The sequence below is a fragment of the Oncorhynchus nerka genome, linkage group LG4, assembly GCF_034236695.1.
Source record: "Oncorhynchus nerka isolate Pitt River linkage group LG4, Oner_Uvic_2.0, whole genome shotgun sequence".
Lineage (NCBI taxonomy): Eukaryota > Metazoa > Chordata > Actinopteri > Salmoniformes > Salmonidae > Oncorhynchus > Oncorhynchus nerka.
In genome coordinates this window covers 83813748-83827940 of record NC_088399.1, presented here as the reverse complement: position 1 = coordinate 83827940, position 14193 = coordinate 83813748, and the positions used below count along the sequence as shown (strand labels likewise).

Sequence of the window (14193 nt, the reverse complement as noted above, 5' to 3'; positions counted from 1 at the left end):
ATGTCATGTGGTCCCCTGTGCACCTGGCTCTGTTTGCCGCTGTGGACGGGATTGGTCGGCTGGATCTGTGGAACCTCAATAATGACACAGAGGTTTCTGAATGTGTGTGTGTGATATGGAGAGAGAAAGACATGTCTCAATCTTTGTCACAGTATTGCGTGTGTGTGTGTGTGTGTGTGTGTGTGTGTGTGTGTGTGTGTGCTTGTGCTTGTTTGTGTGTTTGTATCCGTCTTTGCGTGTGTGTCAAAGCGTGTCCCCAGGGCCTCTCATGTTGGACTGGAGCCAAACCACACAGCCCAACACCAGCATTCCCAGCAGCCACCTCTTTGTGTGGGCGTTCCCTTCCCCACAAGCTCTCCCTAAATCAGCCCGGTGACATCTCCTCACCCACTCCCACCAAACGCACCATCAACACTTCCACAACCATCATCATAACGCTCCCTTCTCCTACCCACTGAAACCTTGTGACAGCAATGCTCAAAGGCTCCCACAACCATCCCCTCCACCAAACGCCCCCTCAACGTTCCCACAACCATCCCCTAACACTCCCCTCTCCTCCCCACTCAAAAGCGGTGACACCAGTACTCAAATGCTCTCACAACCATCCTCTAACGCTCCTCCAACCACCCCATAAGGCTCTCCTCCACTCCAACTCTGTCCCACCAGCTCACAGCTGTCCACAGACCACTCTTCTTCGTCTTCTTCGGTCCCAAGATAAAAATACACCTTTTAGATCTGAGCAGCAATTTGATCATCTCACTTGACCCTTGTTGCCTTCTATCCATCATGTCATCATGTATACGTCCCAAATGGCACCCTATTCCCTATAGTCTACTACTTTTTACCCAAAAATAGAGTGTAGGGTGCCATTTGGGTTGCAGCTATAGTGATTGATCACAACTGAAGAGATATTTAAGAGTTATTTCTGACATGTATTGTTGGGGTTACACCATCAGTAACCTCATGGTGCCAGTATGTTGCCTTTCTAGCCCAGTCCTTGGTCTTTGCCTCGCCTTCTTTGGCAAGTCTACAATCACCACGTAGCAGTGATTGACATCTAGGTACCTCACCCATAGGTAGAAGGGTCTGATCAGAAAACTAATGCTGAATTTCCGAATTGGTTTAAATTAGGTTAGGTTAGGGGGTTAACGTTAGGGTTATGGTAAGGTTAGGTTTTAGATTTTGGCTAGTTGGTCTGTCAATGGGATGCTGGTCACAAAAGTCAGGATTTAATTCAAGGCGCTTTATTGAACAGCACACTAGACAGCCGAACAATGCACCTTTTAAAGGCCTTTTCCACAACGTTTGCGTAGATCACATTCACAGTAACCACTGCACATGTCATGTCAAGCGTAAATGAAATGAGGTCACTGCTCTATAACATGCATCAGATTGAATCCCAGCCTTAGTCTCTCCCAGGTAGGAGGGCTCCCTCCAGTACTGTCCTGTCACAACAAACTAAACCTTCCTAAGGTGGAGTAACTAAAACACTGCCCCTCTTCCCCAGAGGCTACTGCCCTCTGTCTACGTTGAGTTACTGAGGGGCGAGTAGGGGCGCTGGGGGGCACAGAGGTCACCCTTTCATGGCTCAGGTCAAAAGTGAGATGAAAGGGGTGACCGCTCCCTCTCTTTTTGGCATTTCCACGGATACCATGTCCACAGACCCTCCTCTCTAATTATATATCTGGTCCATGATTGATATTCTCTCTCTTTTTCTGTGTGCGTTTCTGTCTTTACCTCTCCCTTTCTCCACCATTCCTCTCTCCCATGTTTAACCCCTACCCCCGATCCAGCTCCGTGATAGTAGCTGTGACATTTGGGCCTTGGGGTTTGCCCTTTTGGGACTATACCATTGGTTCCATTGTATCCATCAAGCACAACTAGCTAAAGATATCCAATGCTATTTGAACCCAGGTCTGATGGACAGACACACCCTTAATCCCAGTCTCTAACAGGGACAGGGGACTGGAGAAGGAAAGGGATTGAGCGTACAGTGGGCCCTGGTCAAACGTAGTGCCCTATATAGTAAATAGGGTGCCACTCAGCCACTCCTTCAGTCTATCTTACGTTCCAGCCCTTCAGCAACAGTGTAGTCTGGAGGAAGAGTTCATTAAGGATGGACTGACTGCTCCAACAATGTGCTTTATGAGAAACATTTGGAGACACACACATACATACCCACACACACACACAGACAAATACACACACACACACACCCTCTCTCTCTCTCTCTCTCTCTCTCTCTCTCTCTCTCTCTGTGTCTCTCTCAAACACACACACAAACACTGCTAGATAGATAGAATGCGAGGAGCCCACAATGTTGCAACAGTCATCATAACAGCATTAGCCTAGCGGTGGAGGGCCTGGTTCTAATTTCCCCTTCACAAACACACAGCCGCTAGTCAGTCAGTCTAATAGCAGCCAGTCTGTGGTTAGCCCTGCTCTAGAGCAGGGAAGCTGTCGTATTAGCCGACGTGATGCCGAGGCTTCTGTCTCCAACGACGACATGTGTCATAAACTAGTCCTATCTGTCAAGTGCAATAGTTCTTCAGCAGGCCCTGATAGCAGACATAATCATATATAGACTGGTCCCAGATCTTGATTGTGCTTGAGACAACCCCTCTGGCTGGACTGCGATAGCTAATGCACATACTGATCTGGGATCAGGCTATTACTCTGAGTCTACGTCCCAAATGGCACCCTATTACCTACATTGCACTTCTTTCGACAAGAGTCATATGGGCCCTGGTCAAAAGTAGTGCACTATGTAGGGAATAGGGTGCCATTTGGGACGAATCTTGGATCATCTGTGTTCATTCCTCCTGAGCAGCCTATAGCCTCCAGGCTGTCCTGAGTGTAGTGGAGGGCTCTAAGAAGATTTATATGGCTCATTAAAAGTTTCATATTGTTATTTCACATGGAGCTGAAGTAGCCATAGTCTACTGTATGAAGACATCAGTCTGTCTGAGAATGTACTAAACAATCTGCTGGTGCTAATGTTATTATACTATTACCGCTATGAGTGAAACCTGAAATAGTAGTGTTGAGTTTATTGCCACTGTCACCTTCGCTTGCTCTTCGTCAGTTCTTAGGAAGGAGCATGTTTGTAAAACACTAATTAATATACTATGCGGGTGAAACTGTATGGATGGGTGGATGTATGAATTGATTCATTGACTGTTGTAACCCTGTGTGCCCAAGGTCCCCACAGCCAGTGTGACTATCGAGGGAGTCTGCGCCCTGAACAGGGTATGTTGGGGGTTGGGGGGCAAGGAGGTAGCCGTGGGTGACTCGGAGGGCCGTCTGTGGATCTACGATGCAGGAGAGGTATGATATGAACAAATGGCACCCTACATAGTGCACTACTTTTGACCTGGGCCCATAGGGTGCATTGTGTATGGAATAGGATACCATTTTACTGAGTAACAAGAACAGTCTGTAGAGTCTTAAGTCATAAAGATCCAATGTAGCCATTTTTATCTCAATATCATTTCTGGGAAACAATTAAGTACCTTACTGTTTTTTTTATTTTATTAAATGGTCAAAAATATCTTCTTCGCTAAGAGCTCAAGCAAGAATTTTACTAGGACTGTCTGGGAGTGGTCCGAGTTAGGGCCTAATTGGACGAGCATAATGGGAGGGATATGTAACCTGGAAACTAAATGTTATTGGCAGAGAGGTTTGAAACTCTTTGTTATTGGTCTATTAACTTATACCGCCTGGTGATGTTGCCAGGCAGGTCAAAACTCCATCCCAACAAAAGAGACAAACATTTCAGGCTCTTTTCAATCAGCTCTAACACTAAAACGGCCTTATCATCATTTTCTCAACTCCACAGTATTATTCCTACCTCATTGTGTGCATATAAAACACAGGAGATAATGTTTTCGACTGCACTGGGCCTTTAAGTATACAACCCGTTCTTCTGGAACATGTCTTCTCAGCTCCATTTAAGGGCCTAGTAGGTTCATCTCTTTAACTGTGTGTTTATTCACCCGTCAGGCAGCATTGCCATGAATGTTTGTATTTGAATTTCTCTTCTATTCTTCCTATATCCTTCGTTCTTTTAAAACGGCATCCACATTACGTTTACCTCTACCGCAAAGTCTTTTTGGGCTCTGGTTTGTGCTTTGTGTGTGTGCGGTGTCTTCTAAATTTAGTCCTCTGTAATGTGGTAATTGGAGAGAGGCTGGGTTTAACGTGTAGTTTCTCAATGATCTGTCCCAAATGGCATCCTACTCCCTATTTAGTGCACTGGTTTGACCAGGGCTCTGTTCAAAAGCAGTGCACTATGTTCTTAACTGACTTGCCTAGTTAAATAAAGGTTACACTTTTTATTTTTTAAATAAAAGGTCTCGCAACAGTGCAACATATGGGGAAATGGAATGGTGGATTAGCAAGAGTCTTGCTGAGCTGTTATAGGCTACGTCCCAAATGACACACTGTTCCCTATATAGTGCACTACTTTTGACCAAGGACTATGGGGCTTTCATCCAGTGTGTAGGGAATAGGGTGCAATTTGAGACACATTGAAGATCCCTCCCCTCTGACCTTCTCCTCCAATGGGTTTTGAGAAGGAGACGAGGAGAGAGGACATAAAGATCTTCCCTCTGTCATAGTAGGCCGTTTATGGCTCAATTATATTATTTTCTTAATCAATGATATCATTAGCTGTGCAGTATATTCTAGTAATATTACATCACCAGGTCATTTATGTAAAAACAAATTTGTTCTCGAAGACATCTGGTTAAATAAAGATGAAATAGATATTCTAGCATATAATGATATACTTTAATATCCTGAATTGCATTTTCAGGGGATAAAATATCCCTGGTGTGTGAGATGGCATACACACTGAGATGTACAGAAATATATGGAATGAATATGTGGATAGTTTCTTGTCACTGTTTTGTTTTGTGTTCATGTAGCGTGACCTCGTTAAGTGCTCAGTAAATACCTTAATTGGCTTTCCTTGTAACTTAGAATTGATTGTAATTCCCTTAAAACTATACCATGGGTGCCAGCGGGTTTCTGCTTCAGCCAACTTGACTTGTCACCATCTTGCCAAACCACGTAGCTACAGCCGTTGAATACAAAACAATCAAGCAATCAGATACCCAGGTCTATAAAAGATGTTCCTTAGCTAAACTCATAGGCTATATGAAGCACTACAATATCCAATCGTAGATCTTCTTAGAACAATAGGCTATGACATGACACATGTCTGGATACATTTTTCTATTTTTCTTTTCAATTGTGTTATTGACTGTACGTTTGTTTATGTGTAACTCTGTGTTGTTGTTTGTGTCGAACTGATTTGCTTTATCTTGACCAGGTCGCAGTTGTAAATGAGAACTTGTTCTCAACTGGCCTGCCTGGTTAAATAAAGGTGTTCTCAACTGGCCTGCCTGGTTAAATAAAGGTGTTCTCAACTGGCCTGCCTGGTTAAATAAAGGTGTTCTCAACTGGCCTTCCTGGTTAAATAAAGGTGTTCTCAACTGGCCTGCCTGGTTAAATAAAGGTGTTCTCAACTGGCCTGCCTGGTTAAATAAAGGTGTTCTCAACTGGCCTGCCTGGTTAAATAAAGGTGTTCTCAACTGGCCTGCCTGGTTAAATAAAGGTGTTCTCAACTGGCCTTCCTGGTTAAATAAAGGTGTTCTCAACTGGCCTGCCTGGTTAAATAAAGGTGTTCTCAACTGGCCTTCCTGGTTAAATAAAGGTGTTCTCAACTGGCCTGCCTGGTTAAATAAAGGTGTTCTCAACTGGCCTGCCTGGTTAAATAAAGGTGTTCTCAACTGGCCTGCCTGGTTAAATAAAGGTGTTCTCAACTGGCCTGCCTGGTTAAATAAAGGTGTTCTCAACTGGCCTGCCTGGTTAAATAAAGGTGTTCTCAACTAGCCTACCTGGTTAAATAAAGGTGTTCTCAACTAGCCTACCTGGTTAAATAAAGGTGTTCTCAACTAGCCTACCTGGTTAAATAAAGGTGTTCTCAACTGGCCTGCCTGGTTAAATAAAGGTGTTCTCAACTGGCCTGCCTGGTTAAATAAAGGTGTTCTCAACTAGCCTACCTGGTTAAATAAAGGTGTTCTCAACTGGCCTGCCTGGTTAAATAAAGGTGTTCTCAACTGGCCTGCCTGGTTAAATAAAGGTGTTCTCAACTGGCCTGCCTGGTTAAATAAAGGTGTTCTCAACTGGCCTGCCTGGTTAAATAAAGGTGTTCTCAACAAGCCTACCTGGTTAAATAAAGGTGTTCTCAACTGGCCTGCCTGGTTAAATAAAGGTGTTCTCAACTGGCCTGCCTGGTTAAATAAAGGTGTTCTCAACTGGCCTGCCTGGTTAAATAAAGGTGTTCTCAACTGGCCTGCCTGGTTAAATAAAGGTGTTCTCAACTAGCCTACCTGGTTAAATAAAGGTGTTCTCAACTAGCCTACCTGGTTAAATAAAGGTGTTCTCAACTAGCCTACCTGGTTAAATAAAGGTGTTCTCAACTGGCCTGCCTGGTTAAATAAAGGTGTTCTCAACTGGCCTGCCTGGTTAAATAAAGGTGTTCTCAACTAGCCTACCTGGTTAAATAAAGGTGTTCTCAACTGGCCTGCCTGGTTAAATAAAGGTGTTCTCAACTAGCCTACCTGGTTAAATAAAGGTGTTCTCAACTAGCCTACCTGGTTAAATAAAGGTGTTCTCAACTGGCCTGCCTGGTTAAATAAAGGTGAAATAAAAAAATACTTTAAAAAAAATGCTCTTCGGGCCTCCCGGGTGGCGCAGTGGTTAAGGGCCACCAGAGACTCTGGGTTCGCGCCCAGGCTCTGTCGTAACCGGCTGCGAACCGGGAGGTCCGTGGGGCGACGCACAATTGGCCTAGCGTCGTCCAGGTTAGGGAGGGTTTGGCCGGTAGGGAAATCCTTGTCTCATCGCGCACCAGCGACTCCTGTGGCGGGCCGGGCGCAGTGCGCGCTAACCAAGGTTGCCGGGTGCACGGTGTTTCCTCCAGCTTCCGTGTTGGATGCGCGCTGTGTTAAGAAGCAGTGCGGCTTGGTTGGGTTGTTTATCGGAGGACGCATGACAAGTTTGGCATGCCTATATTTGGGGAGCTTCTCCCATTCTTCTCTGCAGATCCTCTCAAGCTATCAGGTTGGATGGGGAGCGTTTTGCAGCTATTTTCAGGTCTCTCCAGCGATTTTCAAGTCCGTGCTCTGGCTGGGCCACTCAAGGACATTCAGAGACTAGCCCGAAGCCACTCCTTCGTTGTCGTGGCTGTGTGCTCAAGGTTATTGTCCTGTTAGAAGGTGAACCTTCGCCCCAGTCTGAGGTTCTCAGCGTTCTGGAGCAGGTTTTCATCAAGGATCTCTCTGTACTTCTCTCCATTCATCTTTCCCTCGATCCTGACAAGTCTTCCAGTCCCTGCCTCTAATAAATATCCCTTGAGCATGATGCTGCCACCACCATGCTTCACCGTAGGCATGGTGCCAGGTTTCCTCCAGATGTGATGCTTGGCTTTCAGGGCAAAGAGCTCAAACTTGGTTTCATCAGACCAGATCATCTTGTTTGTCATGGTCTAAGAGTCTTTAGGTGCCTTTTGGCAAACTCCAAGCGGGCTGTCATGTGCCTTTTACTGAGGAGTGGCTTCCATAAAGGCCTGATTTGTGGAGTGCTGCAGAGATGGTTGTCTTTCTTGAAGGTTCCTTCCCCAAAGAGGAACTCTGGAGTTCTGTCAGAGTGACCATCGGGTTCTTGGTTACTTCCCTGACCAAGGCCCTTCTCACCCGACTGCTCAGTTTGGCCGGGCGGGCAGCTCTAGGAAGAGTCTTGGCAGTTCCAAACTTCTTCCATTTAAGAATGATGGAGGTCACTGTGTTCAATGCTGTAGACATTTTTTGGTACCTTTTTCCAGATCTGTTCCTCGACACATTCCTGTCTCGGAGCTCTACAGACAATTTCTTCGGCCTCATGGCTTGGTTTTTGCTAAGACATGCACTGTGGGACGTTATATAGATAGGTGTGTGCCTTACCAAATCATGTCCAATCAATTTAATTTACCACAGGTGGACTCCACTCAAGTCGTAGAAACATCTCAAGGATGATAAATGGAAACAGCATTCACCTGAGCTCAATTTCGCATCTCATAGCAAAGGGTCTGAACACTTATGTAAATAAGGTATTTCTGTTTTTTAATACATTTTCAGAAATGTCTAAACCTGTTTTTGCTTTGTCATTATGGGTGTAGATTTTTTCATTTTTTACCTTTATTTAACTAGGCAAGTCAGTTAAGAACAAATTCTTATTTTCAATTACGTCCTAGGAACAGTGGGTTAACTGCCTTGTTCAGGGGCAGAACTTCTGATTTTTACCTTGTCAGCTCAGGGATTCGATCTTGCAACCTTCCGGTTACTAGTCCAACCCTCTAACAATTGTTGGAAAAATGACTTGTCATCTTGTCATGCACAAAGTAGATGACCTAACCCACTTGCCAAAACTATATTTTGTTAACAAGATATGTGTGGAGTGGTTGAAAAAATGAGTTTTAATCTAAGTGTATGTAAACTTCCAATCTCAACTGTATAGCAAAAATAGTATCTGGTTACCATGGAGATGGCCTCATTCACTGGCTAAAGTCTCCTCAAAGAGATCGCTTTAATTTTGTGAGATTGCAAACTAGAACTTCTACAATCAAGACAGGATAACCAAATTGCTTCAGAAGATAATAAACCATGTTTCTTATAGTTACGTTTTTCTCAACTTGTTTATATTACTTTCTAAGTAAGTCAAGCTAGCTTAGAGTTGATATAGCTAGCTAGCTTTGTATCCATGGATTGTGCTCCTTCCATTGTTTAGCTAAGTAGCTAGCTAGCTGATGCCAGTTAAGGGACCTCATAGGCACCCTTAACTTTTTCACTGAATTTAAGGGGGCTGTTCACCTTAAAATGTTTTGTGCAACAGAGTTAAATTTAAGGAAACTTTAAGGGAAAAGATAAGGGGGAAATTAACTTTGTTTTATGCAACCGGGCCCTGCTTGGTCGCGGTCCCCTCCCACCTCCTTATTGCTGGTTAATTATAGCCTGCAGAGTGGTAACCGTGGTGACAGCCTGGGTGGCAGCCACGGCAACTAACCAAGCGGCTTCTCATTTCACTATCACCGCAGTGCTCCGCCATGAAACGTTACGAGAAGTCACAGTCACATAGAACTTGTAACGATTGAAACATAGATATGAGTGTGTAACGACGATCGTCACTTGACGATTGACTAGAACAGCATGAAGCTTCAACTAAAAGCTCCAGTAGTATTATTTGTAGTGTCCTCTTTCCTTGAGGGTAGAATATAGACAAAACCGTACATATACTGGACTGTATTTGCTCATGGGGCTAAACCAGCCAATCTGATCCTGACAAAGACTCAGTAATTGATTAAAACATCATCCTTAGTATATGAAATACCATTGGGGGTATGGATACCAGTGTGAGTGGATACATTGTTTTTCTCTCTGTGTTACCTCTTAGCTGGCAGTGCCCCACAGTGAGGAATGGGCACACTTCACCCACACCCTGATGGAGCTCAATGCCAACCTGGCCGACGGGGAGGAGGAAGGGCCTGTGGAACTGACGTCATAGGATTGGATGGATCACCTACCGTGGGATCAAATGGGATCACCATCCAACCGTCGACAGGCACAGTGGGAAAATCACTAGGGCATCCAGCCTATCAGAAGGCTTTGTTCTTACACCTTTATGACATCATTCCACACACCTATCTAAGTAGCAGCATGTGTTCTAGACCCCGCCCCTTCAGTCTCTGTGACAGCTACTAAACAGCGGTATGTCCAGGCTAGGACCTCCTTCTCTACTCTATTTGCATCACTGTTTTTGGGGGGGGATTTATTTTGTAGTAATTTATGGTAATGTACGTTAGTTGTATGAGACTAACTAGAGAACATCTAGCTTCTTTTCATTTTATTAATTTATGTGGTCAGATGTCATTCAGCGGTATAGCTTATAACCTAAATTAACTCCATATCAAATCATAGGTCCTACTACAGTTGTGAAGCCCTATGAAACTAGCAGTGAGAACTGTTAGACCGGGCCTATAGAGCTATTGTCATGTTTCAAAAGTCTCATGTTCACAGTGCTTTTGTTGTGCTTTCCTCTGTACCCAACCCCCTGCATGCAACACATTTACATATTTATACAGCTTCCTAGACATGTCAGCATATGTTGTGGATGTATGTGACTGCTTTATGTCAATGTTATAGGAATATAATGTACAGTTGAAGTCGGAAGTTTACATACACCTTTAGCCAAAATACATTTAAACTCAGTTTTTCACAATTCCTGACATTTAATCAGAGTAAAAATTCCCTGTCTTAGATCAGTTAGGATCACCACTTTATTTGAAGAATGTGAAATGTCAGAATAGCAGCAAAGAGAAATCTTTATTTCAGCTTTTATTTATTTCATCACATTCCCAGTGGGTCAGAAGTTTATATACAGTCAATTAGTATTTGGTAGCATTGCCTGTAAATTGTTTAACTTGGGTCAAATGTTTTGGGTAGCCTTCCACAAGCTTCCCACAATAAGTTGTGTGGATTTTGGCCCATTCCTTCTGACAGAGCTGGTGTAACTGAGTCAGGTTTCTAGGCCTCCTTGCTCGCACACGCTTTTTCAGTTCTGCCCACAAATTCTATATTGGATTGAGGTCAGGGCTTTGTGATGGCCACTCCAAAACCTTGACTTTGATGTCCTTAAGCCATTTTGCCACAACCTTGGAAGTATGCTTGGGGTCATTGTCCATTTGGAAGACCCATTTGCGACCAAGCTTTAACTTCCTGACTGATGTCTTGAGATGTTGCTTCAATATATCCATTTAATTTTCTATCCTCATGATGCCATCTATTCTGTGAAGTGCACCAGTCCCTCCTGCAGCAAAGCACCCCCACAACATGATGCTGAAACCCCTGTGCTTCACGGTTGGGATGGTGTTCTTCGGCTTGCAAGGCTCCCCCCTTTTCCTCCAAACATAATGATGGTCATTATGGCCAAACAGTTCTATTTTTGTTTCATGAAACCAGAGGACATTTCTCCAAAAAGTACGATCTTTGTCCCCATGTGCAGTTGCAAACTGTAGTCCAGCTTTTTTATTGCGGTTTTGGAGCGGTGGCTTCTTCCTTGCTGAGTGGCCTTTTAGGTTATGTCAATATAGGATTCGTTTTACTGTGGATATAGATACTTTTGTACCGGTTTCCTCCAGCATCTTCACAAGGTCCTTTGCTGTTGTTCTGGGATTGATTTGCACTTTTCGCACCAAAGTACATTCATCTCTAGGAGACAGAACTCGTCTCCTTCCTGAGCGGTATGATGGCTGTGTGGTCCCATGGTCTTTATACTTGCGTACTATTGTTTGTACAGATGAACGTGGTATCTTCAGGCATTTGGAAATTGCTCCCAAGGATGAACCAGACTTGTGGAGGTCTACAATTTTGTGGAGGTCTTGGCTGATTTCTTTTGGTTTTCCCATGATGTCAACCAAAGAGGCACTGAGTTTGAAGGTAGGCCTTGAAATACATCTACAGGTACACCTCCAATTGATTCAAATGATGTCAATTAGCCCATCAGTAGCTTCTAAAGCCATGAAGTCATTTTCTGGAAATGTCCAAGCTGTTTAAAGGCCAGTGAACTTAGTGTATGTAAACTTCTGACCCACTGGAATTGTTATACAGTGAATTATAAGTGAAATAATCTGTCTGTAAACAATTGTTGGCAAAAATGCTTGTGTCATGCACAAAGTAGATGTCCTAACCGACTTGCCAAAACTATAGTTTGTTAACAAGACAATTGTGTAGTGGTTGAAAAACGAGTTTCAATGACTCCAACCTAAGTGTATGTAAACTTCTGACTTCAACTGTACGTATGTGAGGGTTATTGCACTGTTCAATGACTACAGGCCTAAGCAACAAATTCCGGTTTAGCACGTTATTTCGTATAAGTGCTACGTGAACTGTAATGAACAAAAGAGACATATTGTAAACCGCTGTCTATCGTGATACCCGCCAATAAATCATGTCTGAAGAACTGTTAGCTTGTTTACTTCTTGTTGTTGTTTAGCTACTGTAATTATAGTGTCACAAGTTGGCTGTTGTGATTCTGTCCTCGTCTCCAGTGCCAGGTTTCAAGCTTTTCTCTGACTTGTCGCACCATAACATACCACCTTGTCAAAGAACACATGTGCACACACTTTGTTCACTAACGTTTAATTTCATTAGTACATATACATATTGCTGCCATGCATACAGTAAGGCACAATTATCACACCATATTCTACTTCTCTCCTGTACTGTACGAGTTTAAATCCGGATGTCTTTCGTGACACCATTGGGCTGTTCCAGAAAGCTGGATAAATACGTTAGCCAGCTAACTGTCCAACATTGCTTAAAATAATGAGATATTTTGAGAAATATAGACTTAGGGCTCTGTTCAGTCTGTATTGCTGAAGCGTTACAGATTGCGTACTAGAAATGTAAAGGTAATTTGTGATAGGGCCGACATACGCAGCGTTTACGATGAATGCAGTCGCTGTGACCACAAGAACATTGCCTTTAATTGTCAATCTCGCTTTAAAGCTGAACTGTGATATGGATTGAATAAAGCCCTTCAAATTGACAAGATATAATTGACTCGGCAACAACAACCAGTATACAAATGAAAATAATATGTGGTTGTTTATCAAAGTTAACTGGATAATTTCATAATCCTGCTTTCTGGAATACCCCACATCGCTCTACTCTCTCCCCCTGCTCTGTTGTACCCTGATGATTCTTTAAATAGAAATGTATACAACACACGCCCAGTTTGATCTGACTGAGACAACTAAGGATAACAGACAGTCACTACAATACCATAGTAGGTGTAGTAGTAATACCTTGTGCAAGTGGTGGTAATAGTGAACAGTATATTACATTCAAGCGTTTTGGTTGGTCAATCTTTTATGTTTTCTCGCAAATGAAGTTCAAGATCAAGATTATTAGTTTCTTCTCAGTATCCAAAAAGCGGCTTGGTGAACTGTATCAATATGTAAATGTGTCTCTCTGTTCCATTCTCATATGTACAGTAGAACCGTCATTCAAATGTGTCTGATCCATTCTCATATGTACAGTAGAACCGTCATTCAGATGTGTCTGTTCCGTTCTCATATGTACAGTAGAACCGTCATTCATATGTACAGTAGAACCGTCATTTTGATGTGTCTCTGTTCGATTCTCATATGTACAGTAGAACCGTCATTCGGATGTGTCTCTGTTCCATTCTCATATGTATACAGTAGAACCGTCATTTATATGTACAGTAGAACCGTCATTCATATGTACAGTAGAACCGTCATTCATATGTACAGTAGAACCGTCATTCGGATGTGCGTACTTGTGCTACTATCCCCATCCTGCGGATAGGGCTCATTCTGTTTGGTATTTATCAGACTCTCAGGTGGAAGACAGTAAAAGCACCATCATATAAAGTGATGGTTAGACCAAGATTCAATCAAAGGCACGTTGTAGACGAGCACATTGTACTGTCAAGTGTCTTTTTAAAGAGATGGCCTTCATGGTAAATACGGTACATGTCGGCTCAAGTGTAAATGACCTTTAAAAGTAAGTGCAATGCACATGTTGACAATGCACTTTTGAATGAGTCCCGGCCTTAGTGATGATGTAATGAAAGGAAGCAGTCCAGGTCTAATTCAAGTCATGGCCAGCCCCTCCACTACTGTGCATATTACTGTATGAAAAGACAAACTGGAACACTACTCTAGACACACATTGTCAGTACTGTAGATATCACTTGATCTTCACAATAAGACTGACTCAAAAAGTCATCTTTACGGGTAGCTAAGACTAAAACAGAAGCTAAAACAACGTTTTTGTGTTTCTAGACCATGATGTAGAAAGGTACATTTCTGAAGATCATAATAGGTTAAAAAAATTATCATCAACTAAAACAGACACATATTTATCTTTAAAGCCTAGAGAGGCAGATCATACTACTCACAATGTGCTTCTCTTTCGGGTGGAATATTCCAAGTGCTCGACTAGCTGGGGGTGGGAGGGAGAGGGTGTAATGATTGCACGTGTGCTCTATTCTGCCCCCTATGTGTGGGCAGAGGGGGTTCAATTCAAGGGGCGTCCTTCTTGGGCCGGGGGGTTAATTGAACGT

The 14193-nt window shown here is 43.2% G+C and overlaps 1 protein-coding gene and 1 pseudogene across 1 annotated transcript in view; one reads left to right on the top strand and one right to left on the bottom strand.

Moving 5' to 3' along the window:
• Positions 1-11982, top strand: part of LOC115142186 (cytoplasmic dynein 1 intermediate chain 1-like) — a 91839-nt pseudogene extending 79857 nt beyond the window's left edge.
• Positions 11983-12223: 241 nt separating this feature from the next.
• Positions 12224-14193, bottom strand: part of LOC115128819 (electrogenic aspartate/glutamate antiporter SLC25A13, mitochondrial) — a 106971-nt gene continuing 105001 nt past the window's right edge. Inside the window, 1 exon segment of the mRNA XM_065017970.1 lies at positions 12224-14192. Within this exon segment, the coding sequence (XP_064874042.1) occupies positions 14148-14192 (45 nt within the window). The 3' untranslated portion in view covers positions 12224-14147.